Here is a 19,254-nt window from a genome sequence, read left to right on the forward strand (position 1 = left end):
GTGTGCGTGAGAATGCACACACCTTGTTTAAACAAGCACACATGCAGGGCACAGATAACAGCAATGATGCCAAGTACCATGTAAAAAAGAAGAGTGAAACAGAACATAAGGAAGAGAGTTGGGGGAGAGAAGGAAAAAAAAGCAATGCAAAAACTTAAAACCTGCAAAATGTTTTCTTTCCTTCTTTCAAACTGCGACAACCAAAAAGTATAAAGCAAATGTATACATATATATGAGAGGAGTGACTGCCGCCTTATTGAAGTTACTTCAAACCCCCAGTGGTTATGAAAAACGCCTCATCTGCGTGCATTTCTGTATTTCTGCCCTGCCTCTGTCTTCTCCAGCCCTGAGCGACACATGAACTCAGCAGAGCGAACCAAACCTCTGACCCACTGTTCCTCTGTGAGAGGAAGCGGATGTGGGGAATGTCTCACTTTTTTTTTTCTTCTCCCTTTCCTCTCACACGCATGAAATAAACGTGCAAAGAGACGCATACAAAGGTTGAGAACAGAAACAGCTTTCTAAAAAGAGAGCCGGCACAGATAGCCTCAGACCGAGCCACAGATAGTTCTGTTTCCCTCTGTAGCTCCAGTTAAACCCTAGCTTTTAAAGTAAAGTCAGCAAGGCCACAAAGACAGTGCTGCATGTGTTGGAAAGAATTTGAAGACTGCAAGAGCTCTATGTTTCTCCTCATGTAGGCTTTAAAGCTACAAATTTGACTGCTGGGGTATAACTTTTGAAAATGCGAGGAAGGAAATCTGAAAATGGGTCACAATATGGGCATTCTGAACTTAGGTTTTGTGATTATTTTTGTCATTCGTGAAATGTCTCCTGCGCCATTATATTCCTGAATCCCCAAACAAATGTGAACTTCATGCAGGCAAATTAAAAGACAGGCCTGCACAGGTAAGGGTGAGTCTTGGCTGCAGGTAAAATTACACCATCCAAACAACAAAGCCAAGGTTTTCTAAAGCATTTCTGTGGAAATAAGATTTGATTTGATTTTTTTTTTTTTTACAGTGATTGCAACATTTCCCACACTTTTGAACAAAATGGGTCATTTAAAGTGCGTCAAGACAATGTAATTAAGTGTTTATTCTTACTGCCAAATTAATAAGATTTTATTTGTGGATTTCATAAAATGTTCTTAAAATGCTTTTGAAATGTTCAAAAGTTATCACATATACAGAAAGATGTAAGATATTTTAGCAACAGTTTTTAAAAACAGGTTTTAATTTGTGTTACATTAGCAAGCATATGTGAATTTCATCAGGCCAAGCTCAGGCGTTTCAAAATACAGACAAGTGCTAACTTGCTGCATATTTATCAAACAAGTCAACTTTTTGTTGGTTACTTCTCCATAAATCAGAATATAGGCAGCCACTTTTAGCAGACACAACATGGAGACACTCATGGATAGGATACCAGAATAATGAAGATGAAGAGTAGCAAAGGAGGGATGAGAGAAAGAAGATTAAAAGAAAAATATAGGAGGTCAGGAGTCATTGGCTCACTTCAAAGATCTTCCCCTCTCATCGCTTCTAACCCCCTGAACTGCCAGACTCAGTTAGCCTCATTTAACCATGTAATGACTGGTAATAAATCAGCAGCGCACTCCTCTCACCTCTAATCTGTAGTAGCTTGTCCTGCTCTGCGCACTCCCCCTGATGTATGACTCAGTCAGCTCTGGCTTTCTGTGTGAAGCTGATACGGTTGGTGGAAAACTACTTCTGGGAGCAGGAGCTCCACAGCATGAGGAACATAAAAAGTGTTGGGAAAACTTGATATACAACTAAACTGAAAGAAAGAGAAATGATAAACAGCTTTAAAGAGTCCCATCTTCCTGTGTGACATTTATATTATTTCCAGATTCGTGCAGAAACAGAGACATGTTTGAGGATCAGAAAACCACTACCGGTAATTGAAAGCCAAGCATTTAAAGTCTTGAGAAAAGAAAAAAGAAAATTCTGAGTTTTGACACAAATATGAATGGCTTGCTTAAACCTCAAATTGTACTTATTTTTATATTTCCTCTATATTTAGGAAATGGTAAACATCTGTACCAAAATGTGGGGGAAAAAAATACTATAAAGCCTAAAGTTTCCAGTAAGTTTTAAAGTGATGAGATGTTATCTTTGATCAGGACATATTCGGTCAAATATACAGTATCAAGTAAACAAGTGGTAAAACTTTGACAGCCAAAGCTTAAATGTGTGATGTTGCAGCTTTTGAAAGTGGCTTAAGACATAACTCAGTAAAGCAAAACACACACAAACACACACACTGCACTTTTCTGCTCTCTAAGAGGGGCTAATTATCCATCTATGACCTGATAACTTTCCTTGTTCAGTCAAAAACAAGACATCTCCCAGACATAAAACTTGCAATACGAAGGGTTGAAATCTGTCTTCCTTGACTCGGCCTCGTGGATTAAATAGAAGCAAAGCAAGCTGCGGCCAGAGCCCCCCGTACAACTGCACTCCTCAAAGTATCACGTGTTCACATCCAGGTATTGGCCTGGCCGGTCTGTAACTTACAGGGGGTTAGCTCAATGTTAGCATTTATCACATGCCACCCAGCTCAGAGGCCACTGGTGATTAAGAAGGCTTTTAGAAAGGTCGTATTAGACTGGTCTGCAAACAGGAAACAACAGTGAACAAAATACCAGAATTGTGACACTGTGTGTGCTTTCAAGCCGGTACTGTGTTATAATGAGTGTGAATGAGAGAGACTGCATGGAGAGAGCTTGTTTCCCAACATACCCTACTGTAAGCCCCCACTTGATCGGACTTATCTGCATTTACACACATTTATCCTCAAGGGGATATTAGAGGCCCTGTAAGGCTCAAATACTCTGCTGTGTGTCTTGTTGTACCATGTTTTTTGTTATCAGCTTGGGGTTCTTCTGCATCACTCCTGGATGCTCCTTTGAGCAGCTCCCGTACAGTGACACAAACCCTGCAGCAGAAATCAAACAGCCCTAAACACCAGTTCCCTTTCTGTTCTTTCCTTCAGTATCCCTCTTCATCCACACTCCCTTTTCAGATGTGAAGCATTTTATAGAGGCTGGCTGATCACAACACAGTCTAGATAGACATGCAGATGTTTAAGCTCAAATGGTAAAAGTTGAAAGGACCGATATTGTGGGGAATAAACGCCAACTAAATCTGAAATAGGCATGGGACGATATGAAAATTTAATATCACGATATTAGCGGACAAAAATATCACGATTACGATATTATCACGGTATTAGCATGTCGCTTATAAAATTCTTAAAATGCAAGGAAAAACACTAACCGTGGATCCACTGGTTCCTTCAGAACATTTATTCTCAAATCATTCTCAACACAGTGACACTTGAGGTAGAGAACAAATAGCGTACTGTAAATGTTATGCATTACAAAGTGTAAACTATAGTACCGGTACTTATTTGAACTTTCTTTTTTTGTAAGAAAATACTTCCCTGAGAGTCGAAAGAAATAAGTGACAAATAGAAATAAAGTGACAAAGTAGAGCCAAATGCACACTGATTGTATTACTCTGAAACTTTAACAGTGGCTGGCTGCCTGCTACTTAGTACGGCTCTCTGGAAAAATAATAAAATAAAGGCACTGCTCTGTAGTATACAAAACAAAAGCTGCATGGCCAACACAAAGATTGAGTGAAAATAAAGTGCCACAGTAGTCAAATGCACACGGATTGTACTACTCTCTGAAAAAATATTAAATAAATAATAATAATAAATAATATTAATAAAATACATGAAAAAAATAACACTGGCTTCTACCTGGCTGGTAGCCAAAAAAAAAAAAAAAAAAATTGGCGATAATTACAGTACCCCACGATAACGTTATCGCGGCCGTTTTTTATCGCGATATACAATAATATCGTATATCGCCCCATGCCTAATCTGAAACTATCAACTGTTGTTTTAGTCATCTTCTTCACTGACTATATAGACTGGGTGTGGATTGGGGTATTTTGCATCTTTACACGATGCTTATTTTAAGATCACGCTACACTAAAGGAACACCCTCTCCCCTCTTTATCTCTGCCTACATGCTGTTTTGTCCCTCCCTGACAAGTAGAAGACATGTACAGGCCATATGGGCAGATCAGAGACATACGGCACTTGTCAGCAACACATATAAGAAACATATGGTTGCTGGTGCTGGCCTGTCAGCAATTAATCCTGTTCTATCACTGTCGGTCTAGCTGCTGTTTTCATTTTTCACCACATCTGCATGCGCAGGGTGCTGTAGGTTCAAGTCATTTAGGTCATGGTAATCCTGAAAAGCTTGAATCGAAGGCAAGTGGACTTGGTGTATGCAGAATTGAATAATTGTGACTTGAGGAGTGATACAGGCATAGAAAACAATGCTTAGAAACTAGAGTAATAGAAGTTGTTTATGTTTAATGGGGAAAAAAATCAATATTCAAAAACAGGAAGTAGTCTCAGGTTTTGCCAATTCAAAACTCTCACATCTTGATTCATCTGACCAAAAACATTTTATATGCTGACCAGGGAATCAACATACTGTAGATTTAAAAAGCCCACAGGATGGACAGGTGAGTCAGTGACTTACAAGTGATTAGGCCAACTCATAAGAACGAATGGCACAACAGCCTAAACCATCTTACACAGCACTTTCAAGAGAGGACATCGTCACGCATATTCCACCTCCCTGTGTTTGTGTGCCTGAGGCTTGACAGCAGGATATTTTTGTCGCTTTCTGCTCTGCCCGAGGAGGTAGTAACAGAAGAAAACCGGAGAGCTCTGAGTGGCAGCAGTGGCATTGCGTGACCTTTTTTTATTTATTTATTTATTTTTTTACACACAAGCGGTTTTACCCTGTAAATATGCTGCATGTTTTCACACACTGATTTGTCACTATGCAGTCTCTATTAGGTCTGTATTCATTTCCAAAGGGTAGGAGCAGTGATTTAATAGGGATGCCACTGATATGTTGCAATCGCTCGGTGTCAGTTTGAACTGGAAAAGCCCTTCGGTTGTGAGGTGAAACATATCCAAGAACAAAGAAAAAAAAATGTTCAGTTTTCCGTTGAAGCTTTTTAGAAGAACTGCATGCAGGTGTGCTGTATGAGTACTAATGGACAGAAAAACGCATCATGATATGACAGGCAGAGCAACCATGGAAAGAAAACCTGTCTCTGTCTCTTCCTCTGTACTGATGAACTAATGTCTCTTTGTTAAGAACAGCATGGAAAAGAGACCAACAGAACCAAACTACTGAAAACACAGCACACCCAACACCCTGCTCGTGCATCGTAGTGACTGATACATTCTGCACATTCCATTTTTTTCCCTTAATTGTCTACGTTTTTGTGGCAGGGTGGAGGAGCTGCAGCCACTCAGGCTGATTAGGGCACAGGTGGGCCCAATCAGCCTCTCCACTCTGCCAGCCTTCATAAGGCAGAGCTGGACAGCAGCAAAGGGGTCGGAGGAGCTGCTGGTATGCTGCTGAGGAGCTGGGTGCTGCACGTGTGTTGGGAATAAAAGGGTCTGCACAAAACTCCGTGTCTCTCCATCCTGTCGGTCGGGCCCCGTAGCACACGCATTGCTACAGTTTTTGTTTCAATTTCCTTCATAATGCTTATAATGCAAAACTCATGTGTCACACACTATCTCCACAAACTGGAGATAACTTCTGATGAGAGGTGTGGCATTGTAAGCTTAGATGGTAAAGCCCAGGCCAAAGGCTGCACAAAGTTCTGTGAGGAAGGCATCAAAACAAATGTAAGAAAATGATGCCTGGTGAAAACTGCTAGATAAAGTGGCTGTGTCAAAAACACACCACAGCGTATACACTGAAAATTAAGAGCAAAGGTTAAAGCAACTCCAAAGAGGTTTTTTTTTTTCAACTTTCAATTTCATTTTAAGAAATGTTTGATTATAAGAATTGGATAAAATGCACCTACCATAGCAAAAAACAACCCAAGTAACTTTAACCTCCTCTCCAGGTCATCTCTCACAACAAACTATCGCTTTAAATGTCACACATCACAGACCATTTTTCGCAATGGATATAAAAATGGATGCAAGAAAAAAAAAAAAAAGTTAAATAGAACTACAGTCTACATCTTGGAAGTGACAACTAAGAGATATGAAAAAGTTATGACAGAAGAGGCGAGGAAAAGAAAACAAGTGTGTAACCAAGCAAGAGACTGAACAGGAATACTTCACAGACAGCGCTATAAAAGTAATTCAACCTCCACACCTACAGGGGACCCGTCGAGTTAAAAGCAGAGGTTCCTTTCTTTTGTATTGCTTTAAACATGTCAAATCTTTCCCCGTCCCCGAGGCACAAACATGAGATTCACAAGCGATAAGGAAAATCTTGCTCTCTATGAGATGTCTTAAGCACCTCTTAGGACATCGAAAGGATGGTCAAAGGCCAGCCAGGCTGCTCTCAACTTCAGCCTCGAGACACCAATATCTCAAAAAGTGAAAAGAAGGCAATCAGGATGCACACCACTCAGTACTTCACCTTGGACTTCCTGTCCAAAGCTGCCTGCCAGGAAATCTGCTACTACTATTAAAGTTCAAGAGCATCATCCTTACTTCTTTCTCCAAAGAAGAGGGACATTTTCATAGTTACATTTATCATGTTGCATTTGAGAGCCAGTAACGTTATCTTCAGGTCATGTCTGTTTTTCCTTTTTCTTCTCCTTTAAACTGAGCAGCAACTCAGCTGCAACTATTGTAATCCCATTTAGGGTAGGTATCCATAGCACAAGGATGATCCACATGCTTGCACACAAAACATACACAGACTAACTACTTTTAGAGCCTACAACCAAGAGGCAGGGCTAAGTTGTTGATTTTGAAAAAAATGCAAAAAAGAAAAAGAAAACAGAGGAGGAGGAGGAGGCGGACAGCCTGGAGTACCAGGATGATATTAACTTCTTAAGACATGTATGCTTTTAAAGTGCGTGTGTGCGCATGTGTGTGTACGTTTGGTTTGTCTTGCCTCGTGCAACAGAGATCTCTAATCCAATTATAGCTCAGCCCAGCCTAGCCTCAGTCACCAAGGGCAAATCTAGTTAGCTTATGCCAACACCAGTAGCCCACCAGTTCCACGCAGACACAGCAGCTCAGCGTTCACAGCCTGCTGACTACGTCTAGAGGAAAAATGTATAAAATCCCCTGAATCGAAGCATTCTCCTCTCAGACAAACCTCATTGAGTGAGTGAGGACCAAGTGTTCTGCTGGAGAAACGCATCTTTTCCTTTTGTTGTTCGTTTTTTTTGTTTTTGTTTTCTTCAGAAAGTAAGTCAATTAGTGCGGAATCAAAAGATAAATAGATATGCCTCGATACGTCAGCTCAGCTGGTATCACAATTTTCAGCTCGACTACAGTAAAGGTCAGATCAGGTCAACAGAAATTAAAATCATAATTTTTCCCCACTCAGGTCAAGTATATAATGGAGATAATGATAAAGCTGCTCAAACACACATTAGCATGAAATGTCTTCAGCATTTACTGGAAATTGGAAAAAAGTAAAGGTTAGCAGTTTGTAATCTGTGTTCAATAAATATGTCAGCAAGTGTGAGAAGCTTTGGGAGGGGGTGTGCATTTTTGTTAATAACGCTAGGCTTCTTCAGTGCTTGAAAAATACTGGCAAAATACTAACATTGCAAAGAATATGTAGAATCGTACCAATTGAAAAGACGAGAACTCCTTATTTAAGAGATTGTGTCAAAAAAACAAACAAGTCTCACATTTTTGTAATTTACAACTTTGATAATTGATTATTTTGTTCTTCAGAGCTGCATGCAGTACTCCAGTTCAGCCCCATGCAACTTTTTACAGTGCTTTAAAAGATGAGACTTTTATGCAGACATGCCACCCTGATTTTGTATGTGAACAATGCTAAAAACAAAGAACCCAGGCATTTTCACGACATCCCTGTTCCACCTTGAGAGGTGCAACAAACAAAGGTGAAGCAAAGCCATATTGAGCTCTGCATACAAAAGGTGAGAGAGTGTGGCAGCCCACAGCCCTCTTATTAAAGACACCCCTGTCTTCCAGAGGATTCTGCAAAGCTGGCATGCTGTGTGTAATCACCAAGTAAAGTCAGTTGAGTCTTCGGGAATTTCCAAAGGAAAACAGCAGTGCCTAGACAAGTACCAGATTCTGCACTAACGTGATGCAATCACACACACAGACAAACACACAGAGCCCCTCTCTTTTAACGCAGACACACACCAGGACCAATATAAGATTGTGCAGGAATGCTTGTCGGGTTATCAGAATTTATTTTCAAACCAAGGCACTTTTAGTCATTGTAGTGAAAAATGTAGCAACACGTTTGAACAGTGCATGGTTATTATGCAGATATTTTTTTTTCTCAGTTTAAAAAAAAAAGTTAAATAGGTGTCTAACTGTAACGATCATAAAATGGACCCCCACAGAACAAGAAACAGCACAGCAGATAAAATGGCAAAAGGAAAATTGTGGCTTTAGACAGTTGTTTTATAAAGTAAATAAAACAAAATATTTCGGACATTATATGCTGTATTCTCAAATGCATATCCAATTCTTAACCCCCCCCCCCCCCTTCTGAAAAGCATCCACAATGCATTTCTATGCACATGGCTGGCTGCACGGCTCCCTGCTGCTAAGGGTGCGTCCCAATACTCCCCCTCGCCCTCCTTTTCTTCCCTAACCCTAACTTTTGCGCGTTCCCGTGAAGGTAGTGGTGTCCCAATTCCTCTTTTCACCTAGGGGGAGGGGGCATAACGAGGGCTAGGGGCTGAGAATAGCCCCTTCAAATCGAGGGATTTCAGATGCTGACTTGGCGAGCGAGGGGGTATGAAAAAAAGAGGCTCTGCGTCGATTTGACTCGCCGACCGAAGGCAAACAGGCAGACTGGTCTCAGAGAAATAGAGAGAAATAATCCTGTGACTCGTCAGATTTGTTTTGGATGTTTCTGATATAATAGTCTTCAGAAACCACAAAGTAATCCAGCTGATATCTGGGTAATTTACACACTTTCAGATAAAGTTGCGGAAGATCACGCCAGAATAAAGGGATTTATGGTTCCGCGTTACACCAACGCAGATCCTACGGCGGAGGTTACGCAACCTACGCCGTAGGCTCTGCGTCGATTTAACGCGGACCCAAGCTCCGGACCCGGCAGACAGAAATCTCTAAATTTCGGAGCAAATTTCTTAACAGGCGTAGCTACAACTGTTAGATTTAATCTATTAAACCAACATATTCCTAAATGATTTATTTCAGCCGGCGTGATTCTCAACAGAGCTGCGTCCCGGGAGAGAGTGTCTCTCCCGGGGCTGACGGAGCAGCCTGCCCGGCGGACACGTCTCTTCTCGGGCTGTGAGCTGAGGCTGCTCCCCGGGGCCGGCGGCTCTTCTCATCTCCGAAAACATCGGGTCAAATTTCTTAACAGGCGTTATTTGGATAAACTGAACCCCGGTTGGGGATCTTAAGGTTACCATTATACCTGAAAAAATATTAAAACTTAATAAAGTGCCATATTAACAGCGCTACAGCTGAAATTAAAACAGCTTTTGGCTCTCTGCTTCCTGATCAGGTTAGGGATGAAAACGAGGGGGAGTAGGAGAAATGGGACAGGCACCTGGGCCAAGTGCCCTGGATCTCAAGTGCCCTAAAATCTCCCCCTTCTTTTTTAGGGCTTAGGGAAGAAAAAAAGTGCGAGTGGAGAAAAGAAGGGCGAGTGAAGGAGAATTGGGATTGGGCCTAAATCTCCCTCTCAGTCCTCTGTTGCAGAAGTCGGCTCTTTCTAATCTAGCTGCCTGACCCATGTCGCAGCCTCCCATTTATCTCCATATCTCACCTTTTGCCTCTGCATCAATATCATTTCTCTCATTCCTTCACTCTTTTTCTCTCCTCCTTATCAGATGCCGTCTTCTATCGTTGCCTTCTGTACAGTATGTCTGCAGTTTCTGATTTGCACTGCTCTAGCCCTCTCCCCATTTTCTTTTGTAGATAACAGCTTTTAGCTTTTCACTATATTATTTAAGTAAATCAGGTCATTAGTCTCTTGTTTGCATGCTGCCAACCGCTGAAAAGACGATAGTGACATTTTATGAACAAGCAGATGAGCAGTATCTAATTTCCATGGCAATAGCAAAATCTGAAAAAGAATACATTTAAAAAAAGCTAACTTATTACTGTTACTGCCAGGTTAAGAAAAGGGATGTAGTAGGGATAACGAGTTGGCCAATGGTTTGTTCCTTTTTTTCTCAAATACATGTCACGTTTACAATTAGGTTCAAGTTAGTTTGGTTAGATATCGAGTAGCTTGACATGAATCAGTAGTTCAAATTCCTCTATCAACTAAACAAAGAGACTGATCAATGTGCTTGACACCACACTGCTAGTCTGCAGGGTAATTAGGGTGTTTACAGCTGTCCCATGATGAAATATACAGAAATAATTTGCATCTCAACACTTTGTCAACTTGTGTTAAATATTAACCCATTTACGGAGGGAATGTTTGATGTGTAAACGTCAAAAACTGCTACCAGTGGAAAGTCCTATAGGGTGAAACATTTGGATAGTAGGAAACAACACCACCAAATCCTGCTGCGTATTGTAGCTGATCCAAGGACAGCTTTAGCCAACAGCGATCCCTGAGCATGATCCTCTGTCAGAAGAGTTGTTGCTCCAAGGCCTGTAGCAGCTGGCCATGTAGCCATAACAGCCAATGAAGCTTGTGTGGTAAAATTGCTCCGGAAATAAAATGTTTTGCAGAAGCTGTCCTGTTTTTAGCAATTATGAGTGTGACAGCAAGAGAGCAACCGATTAGCCATGACTGTCCCTGCCCTCTATCAGCCTTTCCTTTTGTCTCTGCATTTGCTGCCAGTGACAGTTGTGTGCGCTGGGCAAAGCTGCCCAGAGCGTTATGAAAGAGTAAACACAGTCGCAGAGTGGTGCCACTCTAGTGCCAAGTGAAACAGAGGTGCAAACATGCACAAAAACACCAAGCCATGGAAGAAGTCCAGCAGAACTAAAAAGCTAAGCATACCATCTTCAAAATGAGACCAGTGAGAATATGAAGTTACATCATCCATCACTAAAATAGTATTACTGCAGGCTTCTGCTACTTAAATACGAGCAAAGAGTCATACGTGTTAAAGACTCCACATTTGGTCTGTAACAATTGATGAAAAATGCAATAGTATTTGTTTAAGATACTTGTAATGATGTCTGCATAAATCATCATAATCATATCTTTCACCTATTTGGAAACAGCTTGATAACCAATCGTTTCATATTTTCAAAACAGACTTAAATGATCGACTTCATCATTTAGCATTCTCATCTTCTACTGCAGACACTACATATCTGCTAAAATAGCACCCTTTTCAACTCCTTATAAGGATTATGTGAACTTCTCCACAATGAGGAAGTTTATGAAATAGAGACATAAAATTCAGAGTGAGAATTAACTGTAAATTGTAATATTCGTTTTTAGCTCTGGTGTATTTAGCAACAGTTTCCATCTGAAATGCTTACCAAAAAAGGTGCTTAATGCACCTGTGCCTGCATTTTGGGATCTTCACTTATCCGCTCATGCACATTCAGTGAAAGGCAAACTGCAGAGTCATTCTGGTATCACATTCGCTCCTGAGTTTCTCCCCGTCTCTGCTTCAGGGAAAGGAGAGAGCGGCATTGAACAAAAAAGAAACAAAACAACAAAAACACAGGGATTTTTCTGAGAAGTGTTTCGGTCTATGTGCGTGTTTTTGTATTTAGGCCATTTACCTTCCCAAAATTAATCCAAATCCTTCCCCTCAGTAATGCCAATACCTCAGAAACACATTATGATACGGTATTTTATCTACAAACCCAAGGAATGCTCACTTAAGTCACTCAGATTTGTCTTTAGCTGGTTCACTTAAACATGATGGCTCATTGTTGTACCCAACTTCATATCTGTTGTAACTAGGAAATAAAGTACAGTTTTACACTTTCAGCTGTTCTGGGACTGCTAGTCCTGGCTGTTACCAGGGCGACTACTTCCTCTGAACTCACTGACACATACATTTTTATGGTTTACGTCACTTTTTGCTTGGTCATGCTACTGAGAAAGAAATGGATTTGATGCTGTTGTTCAAAAATAACTACACATCTTTGAAGACCTAAGAATACTGCCAAAAGTCAAACAAGAAAGCGGATTGTTTGTTTAGAGTCTGCATTTCATCATTTTCTTTCCTCTCTCACTCCCCAATACATGACACAAATAAGACAAAAATGGCATGAAAGAGCTTGTTCAGTATTGCTCAACATATAGGTTTTCCTCCAACGTACAATGCTCTATGTGCTTCATTGCTGAACACTCATCGTGGACAGCTGAAGCTGCCCTGGGCTTGTTTGAGGCCCTTGTGCTCTCTACGGTTGAACAGACCAACTCAGGCAGCCACAACGCACGCAAATGTCTCTGCGCATCATTCTCCCCGGAGAAAGAGGAAAAGAGGGTGAGAATTTAAACAGAGAGGAAGACAGAGTGGGGGAGAAAACTGAATCAGGAAGTGAAAGACAGTGTGGTGAAGGGTTGACATGGATTTGAATGTAGTTTCTGGGGAGCAAACAAACCTCGGCAGCAGAGAGAGGCCTGCAGCATGATCATGGTCCCCAGGCCAAGGTCATTAAAACACAGTAGAGGTCATCTAAGGTCAACTTACAAACAAACTGAGTTGCAATGGCAAATCGAATATACTGTATAGTATGAATTGATTCTTCGTGAAGAACAGTTTAAACTAGTTGAGATGCGTTTCATATAATTTTTGACCTTGCAGATAAATGAAGGCTGAAAAATAAAACTACAGCCTCATTTAATTATGTAATTTAACTGAATTGGAACAGGCAGGGAATTAGCAGGGACAGAGAGAAAACAACATTTTACACAGTTAGCAGTTATTGTCTGACTAAACCTCCCGAAGCCACAGTATGAAAATAGCTCATTGCATGGTTATCAGTTCTTGTTTTCTGACTTATTGCTTAAATCAGCAGATTAATCGCATTTATAGAAAATGCCCTTTCAGAACCACAACAGACAAGAGAGCGCAGGCCTCCACACCCAAATGGATTCCAGACACACAAGTCCTTTACTTGAAACATGTTATGAATAGGTCATGCAGCTAACACCATCTGTCAAAGGGATGTCAGTTTTTCAGCACAAACTGTTGTGAACCATAGTGTCAGACATGGGTGCCGGAACCAGTATTATGTGTTAACATACAGGCTTGAACAAGACAACCAACAAAAACAGAATTTGTAAAACACAAAATTATTTTTATTGAAGATTTAGCAGCATTATATGGTCTTAAAAATCTTGGTTTAGCAGCTCTGGGTGTTAAAATGTCAGGGAAAGTTAAGTGCCATGATTCTTTTAATAGAGCCAGAGTCAGTCCGTTTGCTCCAAGCTGAGCCACATATACAATGAACATTTCCTTACCAGGTGGGTCTAAAGATCTGAGACTGATACACAGCTCTCAGAGAGCAGAAACAATGCAGATGATTCAAGTGGTAGAAATAGATAGTCTCACAACAGAGTAGTCTAAACCAAGCAGCACACTGACGGCGCTGCTTAAGTTCTATTTTCAAGCAGGTGACTGTTTTAGGATGACGTTTGCATCTCTGTTAAGGTCTGTTATCAGCACTGCATTTGAGATGCCGGCAGCAGAAGCAACCAGCTTAGCTGGGACGCTGTGCAACATCGTATGCTGGTATGTTTTCACGTCAGCCTGTCTCAGTGCTGGAGAGGGAAATGAGGCGAGGAGGTTACGCGAGGACAGAGTTAGCAGTGCACTTAATCCCCATGAGGAACATCTTCAAAAATCATACTGACGCATAGGGGGGACCAAAAAAAAAGCATTAAAAGGGATAATACTTAAGTAGTCTGATGACACCATCCCACAATATCAGAGTTACATGGGTTCAGAATCACATGTAAAAAAACACAAGATCAATAAAAGAGATTTTTCCTTTTAATTCTGTCCTTGTCTACATTTATGGGGGCTGCATATCTTATTGAATACATTGTACTGACTGTCAGAATGGTAACATCTAAAAATGCACTAGCCTGATGTGAAAGCCTAAGAGAAACCTTGAGAGATATTGAAAATTATTATTCAAAAAAAGTTGCATTTGCTTTGACTTATTTATTTTCAGAGAGTATACTGTAAACTCAAGATATTTGTGCAGTGAGACAGAAAGAACAAAACATTTCCCCCCAACAGAAGAAGTTCAACCTCCATGAGGTTCAGATGAAATCCCCTTCCCTGCACCGACCAACTCTTCAAGCTCGTAGGGTTTTTTCCAGTAATCTTCACAGACATGTTTTCCAACCGCATTTCAACAAGAAACGCCATCACAGAATTACATCTGACAGAAGCTGTACATGATGACGACTTTATTTCATAACCCAGGCTGAAAAAAGACCCAAAATTTATATAATGTATGTATGACACTTTGAAGAAATTATTTACTAATTGACTAAATATATAAAAAATAGAAGTTTATTTTACAATATCCCAAATACAAAAAAAAAAGTTCATCAAAAGAGCAAAGTTTTGAGAGGACTCAGAAAACTACACCACGAAAACAGTTAACAAAAGTTAAATGTCACGTATCAACAGCCACCATTGCATACAACAAACAGGGCAAGCATTACGGGAATATCTCATATCATTTATTTGCTTTACTACCAGACTTCAGAACTTATAATATGCTTTCCAATAAACCATTAAGTCGTAGGTAATGCAGTGCGGCCTAAGTGTGCATTAAATCTGACTCTTGTTCAGATCAGACAGTCTAGAGCAGCACTCTACTTAGCAACAGTGGCTTTCAGGCTCCTGCTCTTCGTTCAGCATTACAAACCCATCACTCAAAAGCAAGGGGATTAAACAAAGCATCAAAGCCTGCCCATTTCACCCAACAGGAAAAGGCACAATCAGGCATCGCACTGACTTCCTGTCTGACTCTGGACGGATGAGGTCATTTAGCTTTGAAATAATGCTCTCTGTCCAAAGGAACAAAGAATAGAAATTAGTTGACAAACTAGAATGTGTTTTTCTGCAAGAATAAATAAATGAGTTATTTGTAGCCTTCAGCTGAAAGGGGTAAAAACTTCTCCTATTTAGCTTCTGTCAGCTTTTACTGTCCTTCCCACAGTCTTTTCCACGTTACCAGATTGCAACCTGATTCACTGCACGCCGCCACTCCCTTCCTCTACCTGCCAGATTCAGCCACTTCTTTTTTCCTAATCAGCCATTTCATCATAAACATTAATATCCTTTTTTCTTCCATCCTTCTTTTTCCATCCATCAGTTTAAAAAAAGCACTACTCCCTAGCTTTTTATCCATTTAGAAAAGGTGAGCCTCTATCTCATCCATCTTTTGCCTCACACTCATCATTCTCTCTCTCAATCTGCACATCTCTCACAAAGCCAGCTACTCTCACGTCTCTCCTTCTTCCGTCAGCCTTGAGCTCACTCGGTTCTCACTTCCTTCCTCCACTTGTCGGTGTGTCCTTCAACACGGGTCTGTGTTCTGAGTTATTACATGCTTGGTTAACCAATTCATGGACTTTTGTGACGTATGCTGGGCGCACTATTGCTCGTTCTTAATAGAGCAGCTCACATGTTCACCTTTCCTCCCCACACAACCATATAAAAAATCTGGACCAAGAATTCATATTTAAAACTGAGAGACTTAACGCAGCTTGGTATAGGCCATTGGGCAAATCTGTCAGTCAGACCAGGAAACAAGCGTATTAAAAAAAAAGAAGGTAGAAATGAAAAGAAACAACAACAAATCATCAACAAAAACACAACAAAGCTCATAACATGAAAACCCCTCTCAGACAGTCAACAAATTCACGAATACACAGTTGGGACAAATTAAATTCTGCGTGACACTTAGAACATGCTTGCCCAATCCCAATGTGACACGAAGACTGGATGAGGCCTAAGAGGTGTAATTCAAAAAAAAGTTTTGTTATGACCCTGGAAATGTGTAAAACTGAAATAAAAGATGACAGGGGAATGCATCTACTGTGAATTGGAGTTGTTTAATTAAACAACAATAAATTGGTGTAATCTGAACAAACCTGCCTTATCCCACATCTTTGCTGTCAATCAAATGTCATCGATATATCCAATTTAGTTTTGTTGACATCCCACAAATTCACTAATAAGTTAAAATGCAAAAATCACCAAGGGGGACACAGACACAAATACTGCAAGTGCAGTGACAAATGGCAACGTTATCTCTTAGCCAAACTCTCACGACATGAAGAAACACCCGTGACAGCGAGCCTCCACCCTTCTTCAACCCAGATGAGCATCACATTCCCACCGCCGGCCAACCTGGCTGATAACCACTCAGCAAAAACAACATACTCTACTCTGTGAAACCAAACCATTTGACTCCGATTCAAAGATATTTAATCCCGCTCTGGTTCATAACTAGGCATTGGAGGGTTAAATTAAAGGTTATACACAAAAGAAAAAAGCTTCAGACACACTTTGATCAGTACATACAGACAACTTTCCATCCAGGGTTCCTACACATTTTCCAAGGTCAAATTCAAGCACTTTTCAAGCACTTTCAAGGGTCATTTTCAAAATCTTCAAGCACCTTATCGCTGGGGTAAAATATCTACAGGAATATATATACACTCATAATTATTTTTTCCACTTTTTAATCACAATTACGTACATTGTATCGTGCTGTAAGCATCTAGTTATGTTTTACAGGGTTCCTACGGGTGCTTGAAATCCTTGAATTTCAATGTTGTGTTTTCAAGGCCTGAAAAGTGCTTGAATTTTAGTTTAGGTGCTTGAAATTATAACTCTGTGTCTTTCACAATATTGAGATCAGACTGTATAGTTTAGTTATTACAAGGAGAAATACAATCAGTAAGATAAAACCAGGGTTCCTACACATTTTTCAAGGTCAAATTCAAGCACTTTTCAAGCACTTTCAAGGGTCATTTTCAAAATCTTCAAGCACCTTATCGCTGGGGTAAAATATCTACAGGAATATATATACTCATAATTATTTTTTCAGCTTTTTAGTCACAATTATGTACATTGTATCATGCTGTAAACATCTAGTTATGTTTCATCTTACTGTTTTTATTTCTCCTTGGAATAACTAAACCATACAGTCTGATCTCAATATTGTGAAAAATATATATATAATTTCAAGCACCTAAACTAAAATTCAAACACTTTTCATACCTTGAAAACACAACATTGAAATTCAAGCACTTCAAGGATGTCAAGCGCCCGTAGGAACCCTGTTTCCCTCACAAGCAGACATGAACAGAAAGCTGGCTGCACACACAGCAGACATGAGGCAGGAGGAACCGGGCTCAGTGACAGTGGGCTGATTAGCTTTGAGCGAGTTATTTTGCCACTTGCACTAATGTCAAAGGTTAATCCTCGACGCTCACGACTGTGAATGGTGGCTGCAGGTGTGACATGTCCAGCCCTGCTCATGTGCTCCATCTCAAACTCCTGACTTGGGCCAGCTCTGAGCTAAAAATAAAACCACATTATCAGCATCACTTGGGTCGGTCAGGTGCCTGCATGCTAAATAGGGGAACTTCAGCCAACATTGCATTGGTGGATCTCAAGACTGTGCATCAGTTTATAAAATATATATATATATATATATATATATATATATATATATATATATATATATATATATATATATATATATATATATATCACACACACACACACACACAGGACTGTCTCAGAAAATTAGAATATTGTGATTTTATGTAATGCAATTACTAAAACAAAAATGTCATACATTCTGGATTCATTACAAATCAACTGAAATATTGCAAGCTGTATTGAAGCCCAGAGTCAGCCCCTGTACATTCTTATTTTTATATTATTCGTTAATTTGGAATTTTATTTTATTATTTTAATATTGCTGATTATGTCTTACAGTTTAAGAAAACTCAAATATCCTATCTCAAAAAATCAGAATATTCTGGGAATCTTAATCTTAAACTGTAAGCCATAATCAGCAATATTAAAATAATAAAAGGCTTGCAATATTTCGGTTGATTTGTAATGAATCCAGAATGTATGACATTTTTGTTTTTGTAATTGCATTACAGAAAATAAAGAACTTTATCACAATATTCTAATTTTCTGAGACAGTCCTGTATATATTTGTGCTTTCCCACAAGTCAGGGATCAATAATCTGCACCTGGGACCGTGGAAAAGGCTCAAAATGCCTGCTATCAGATCAGGCAGGACGGCCACCTTGCGTCACGCAATTACCATGAAAGCGTCCAGGGCGGCTGCTAAAGGCGGATTCATGGTTCCGCGTTACACCGACGCAGAACCTACGGCGTAGGGTACGCGGCGACGCGCGCCGTACGGTGCGCGTCGCCGCGTAACTACGCCGTAGGCTACGGCGTAGGGTACGGCGTAGGCTCTGCGTTAACTAGCGCTAGCGGGTTAATCCCCCCGACAATGAGCATCTCCCCGTCCCCGGCCCGACTCGAGCCCGCGGCTGCAGGCCCACAGGGGCTGGGAGCGCCGGTCCCCGCCGGTACTCACCCCATCAGCCAGTCCATGGCGCTGCGGGTCTGGGCTAGCCTTAGCCCGGGTTAGCCGGCAGGGATGGAGGGATGGATCCACCTGGTTCTCCCGGCCACCAGCCTCGCTACAGCGCCCCCCGACTGAGTCCCGTCGCTGGTGCTGTCCCCCCCCCCGGGCAGCCCCGCGGTTCTCCCCCCCGGCGGAGCGGAGTGGATGTGGGGCGGTTCGTCCTTGTTGTGATCCGGGGATCACGGTGCACGGGTCGGCTGTGTTATGAGCTGGTGTCGGGGGGGAGCGGTGCTGCTGCTGCTGGGGGGGGGGGGCTGCTGGACCGCGGGGGGGGCTCTGGTCCGCCCGGTCACCTCTGTCATGAAGCCGTGCGAGCCGCCTGCCTGCCCCGACCAACCTGCTGCGAGCCGCGGCTTTCTGAGCGACGTCTGGAGCCCAGTCCGGAAGTAAACACGGACCGACCGCCCCGCCCTGCGGGAGACGCGCTGCTCTGAGCAGGGACGCGATGGGAGTTGTAGTCGAATATGTAGTCAACACGGTTAATATGTAGTCGACACGGTTAATATGTAGTCAACACGGTTAATATGTAGTCGACTAATTAGATGTGTAGTCGATGAGGAAGATATGTAGTAGACGATTAGATATGTAGTCGAT

At 41.2% G+C, this 19,254-nt stretch overlaps 1 protein-coding gene across 1 annotated transcript in view; it reads right to left on the minus strand.

The window, feature by feature from the left end:
• Window positions 1–19,025, minus strand: part of mob2a (MOB kinase activator 2a) — a 67,997-nt gene extending 48,972 nt beyond the window's left edge. Inside the window, exon 1 of the mRNA XM_061721445.1 lies at window positions 18,610–19,025. Coding sequence (XP_061577429.1) covers window positions 18,610–18,626 — 17 coding nt within the window. The 5' untranslated portion in view covers window positions 18,627–19,025. The remainder of the gene's footprint in view (window positions 1–18,609) is intronic.
• Window positions 19,026–19,254: the final 229 nt, after the last annotated feature.

Source organism: Cololabis saira, chromosome 5 (assembly GCF_033807715.1).
Source record: "Cololabis saira isolate AMF1-May2022 chromosome 5, fColSai1.1, whole genome shotgun sequence".
NCBI lineage: Eukaryota > Metazoa > Chordata > Actinopteri > Beloniformes > Belonidae > Cololabis > Cololabis saira.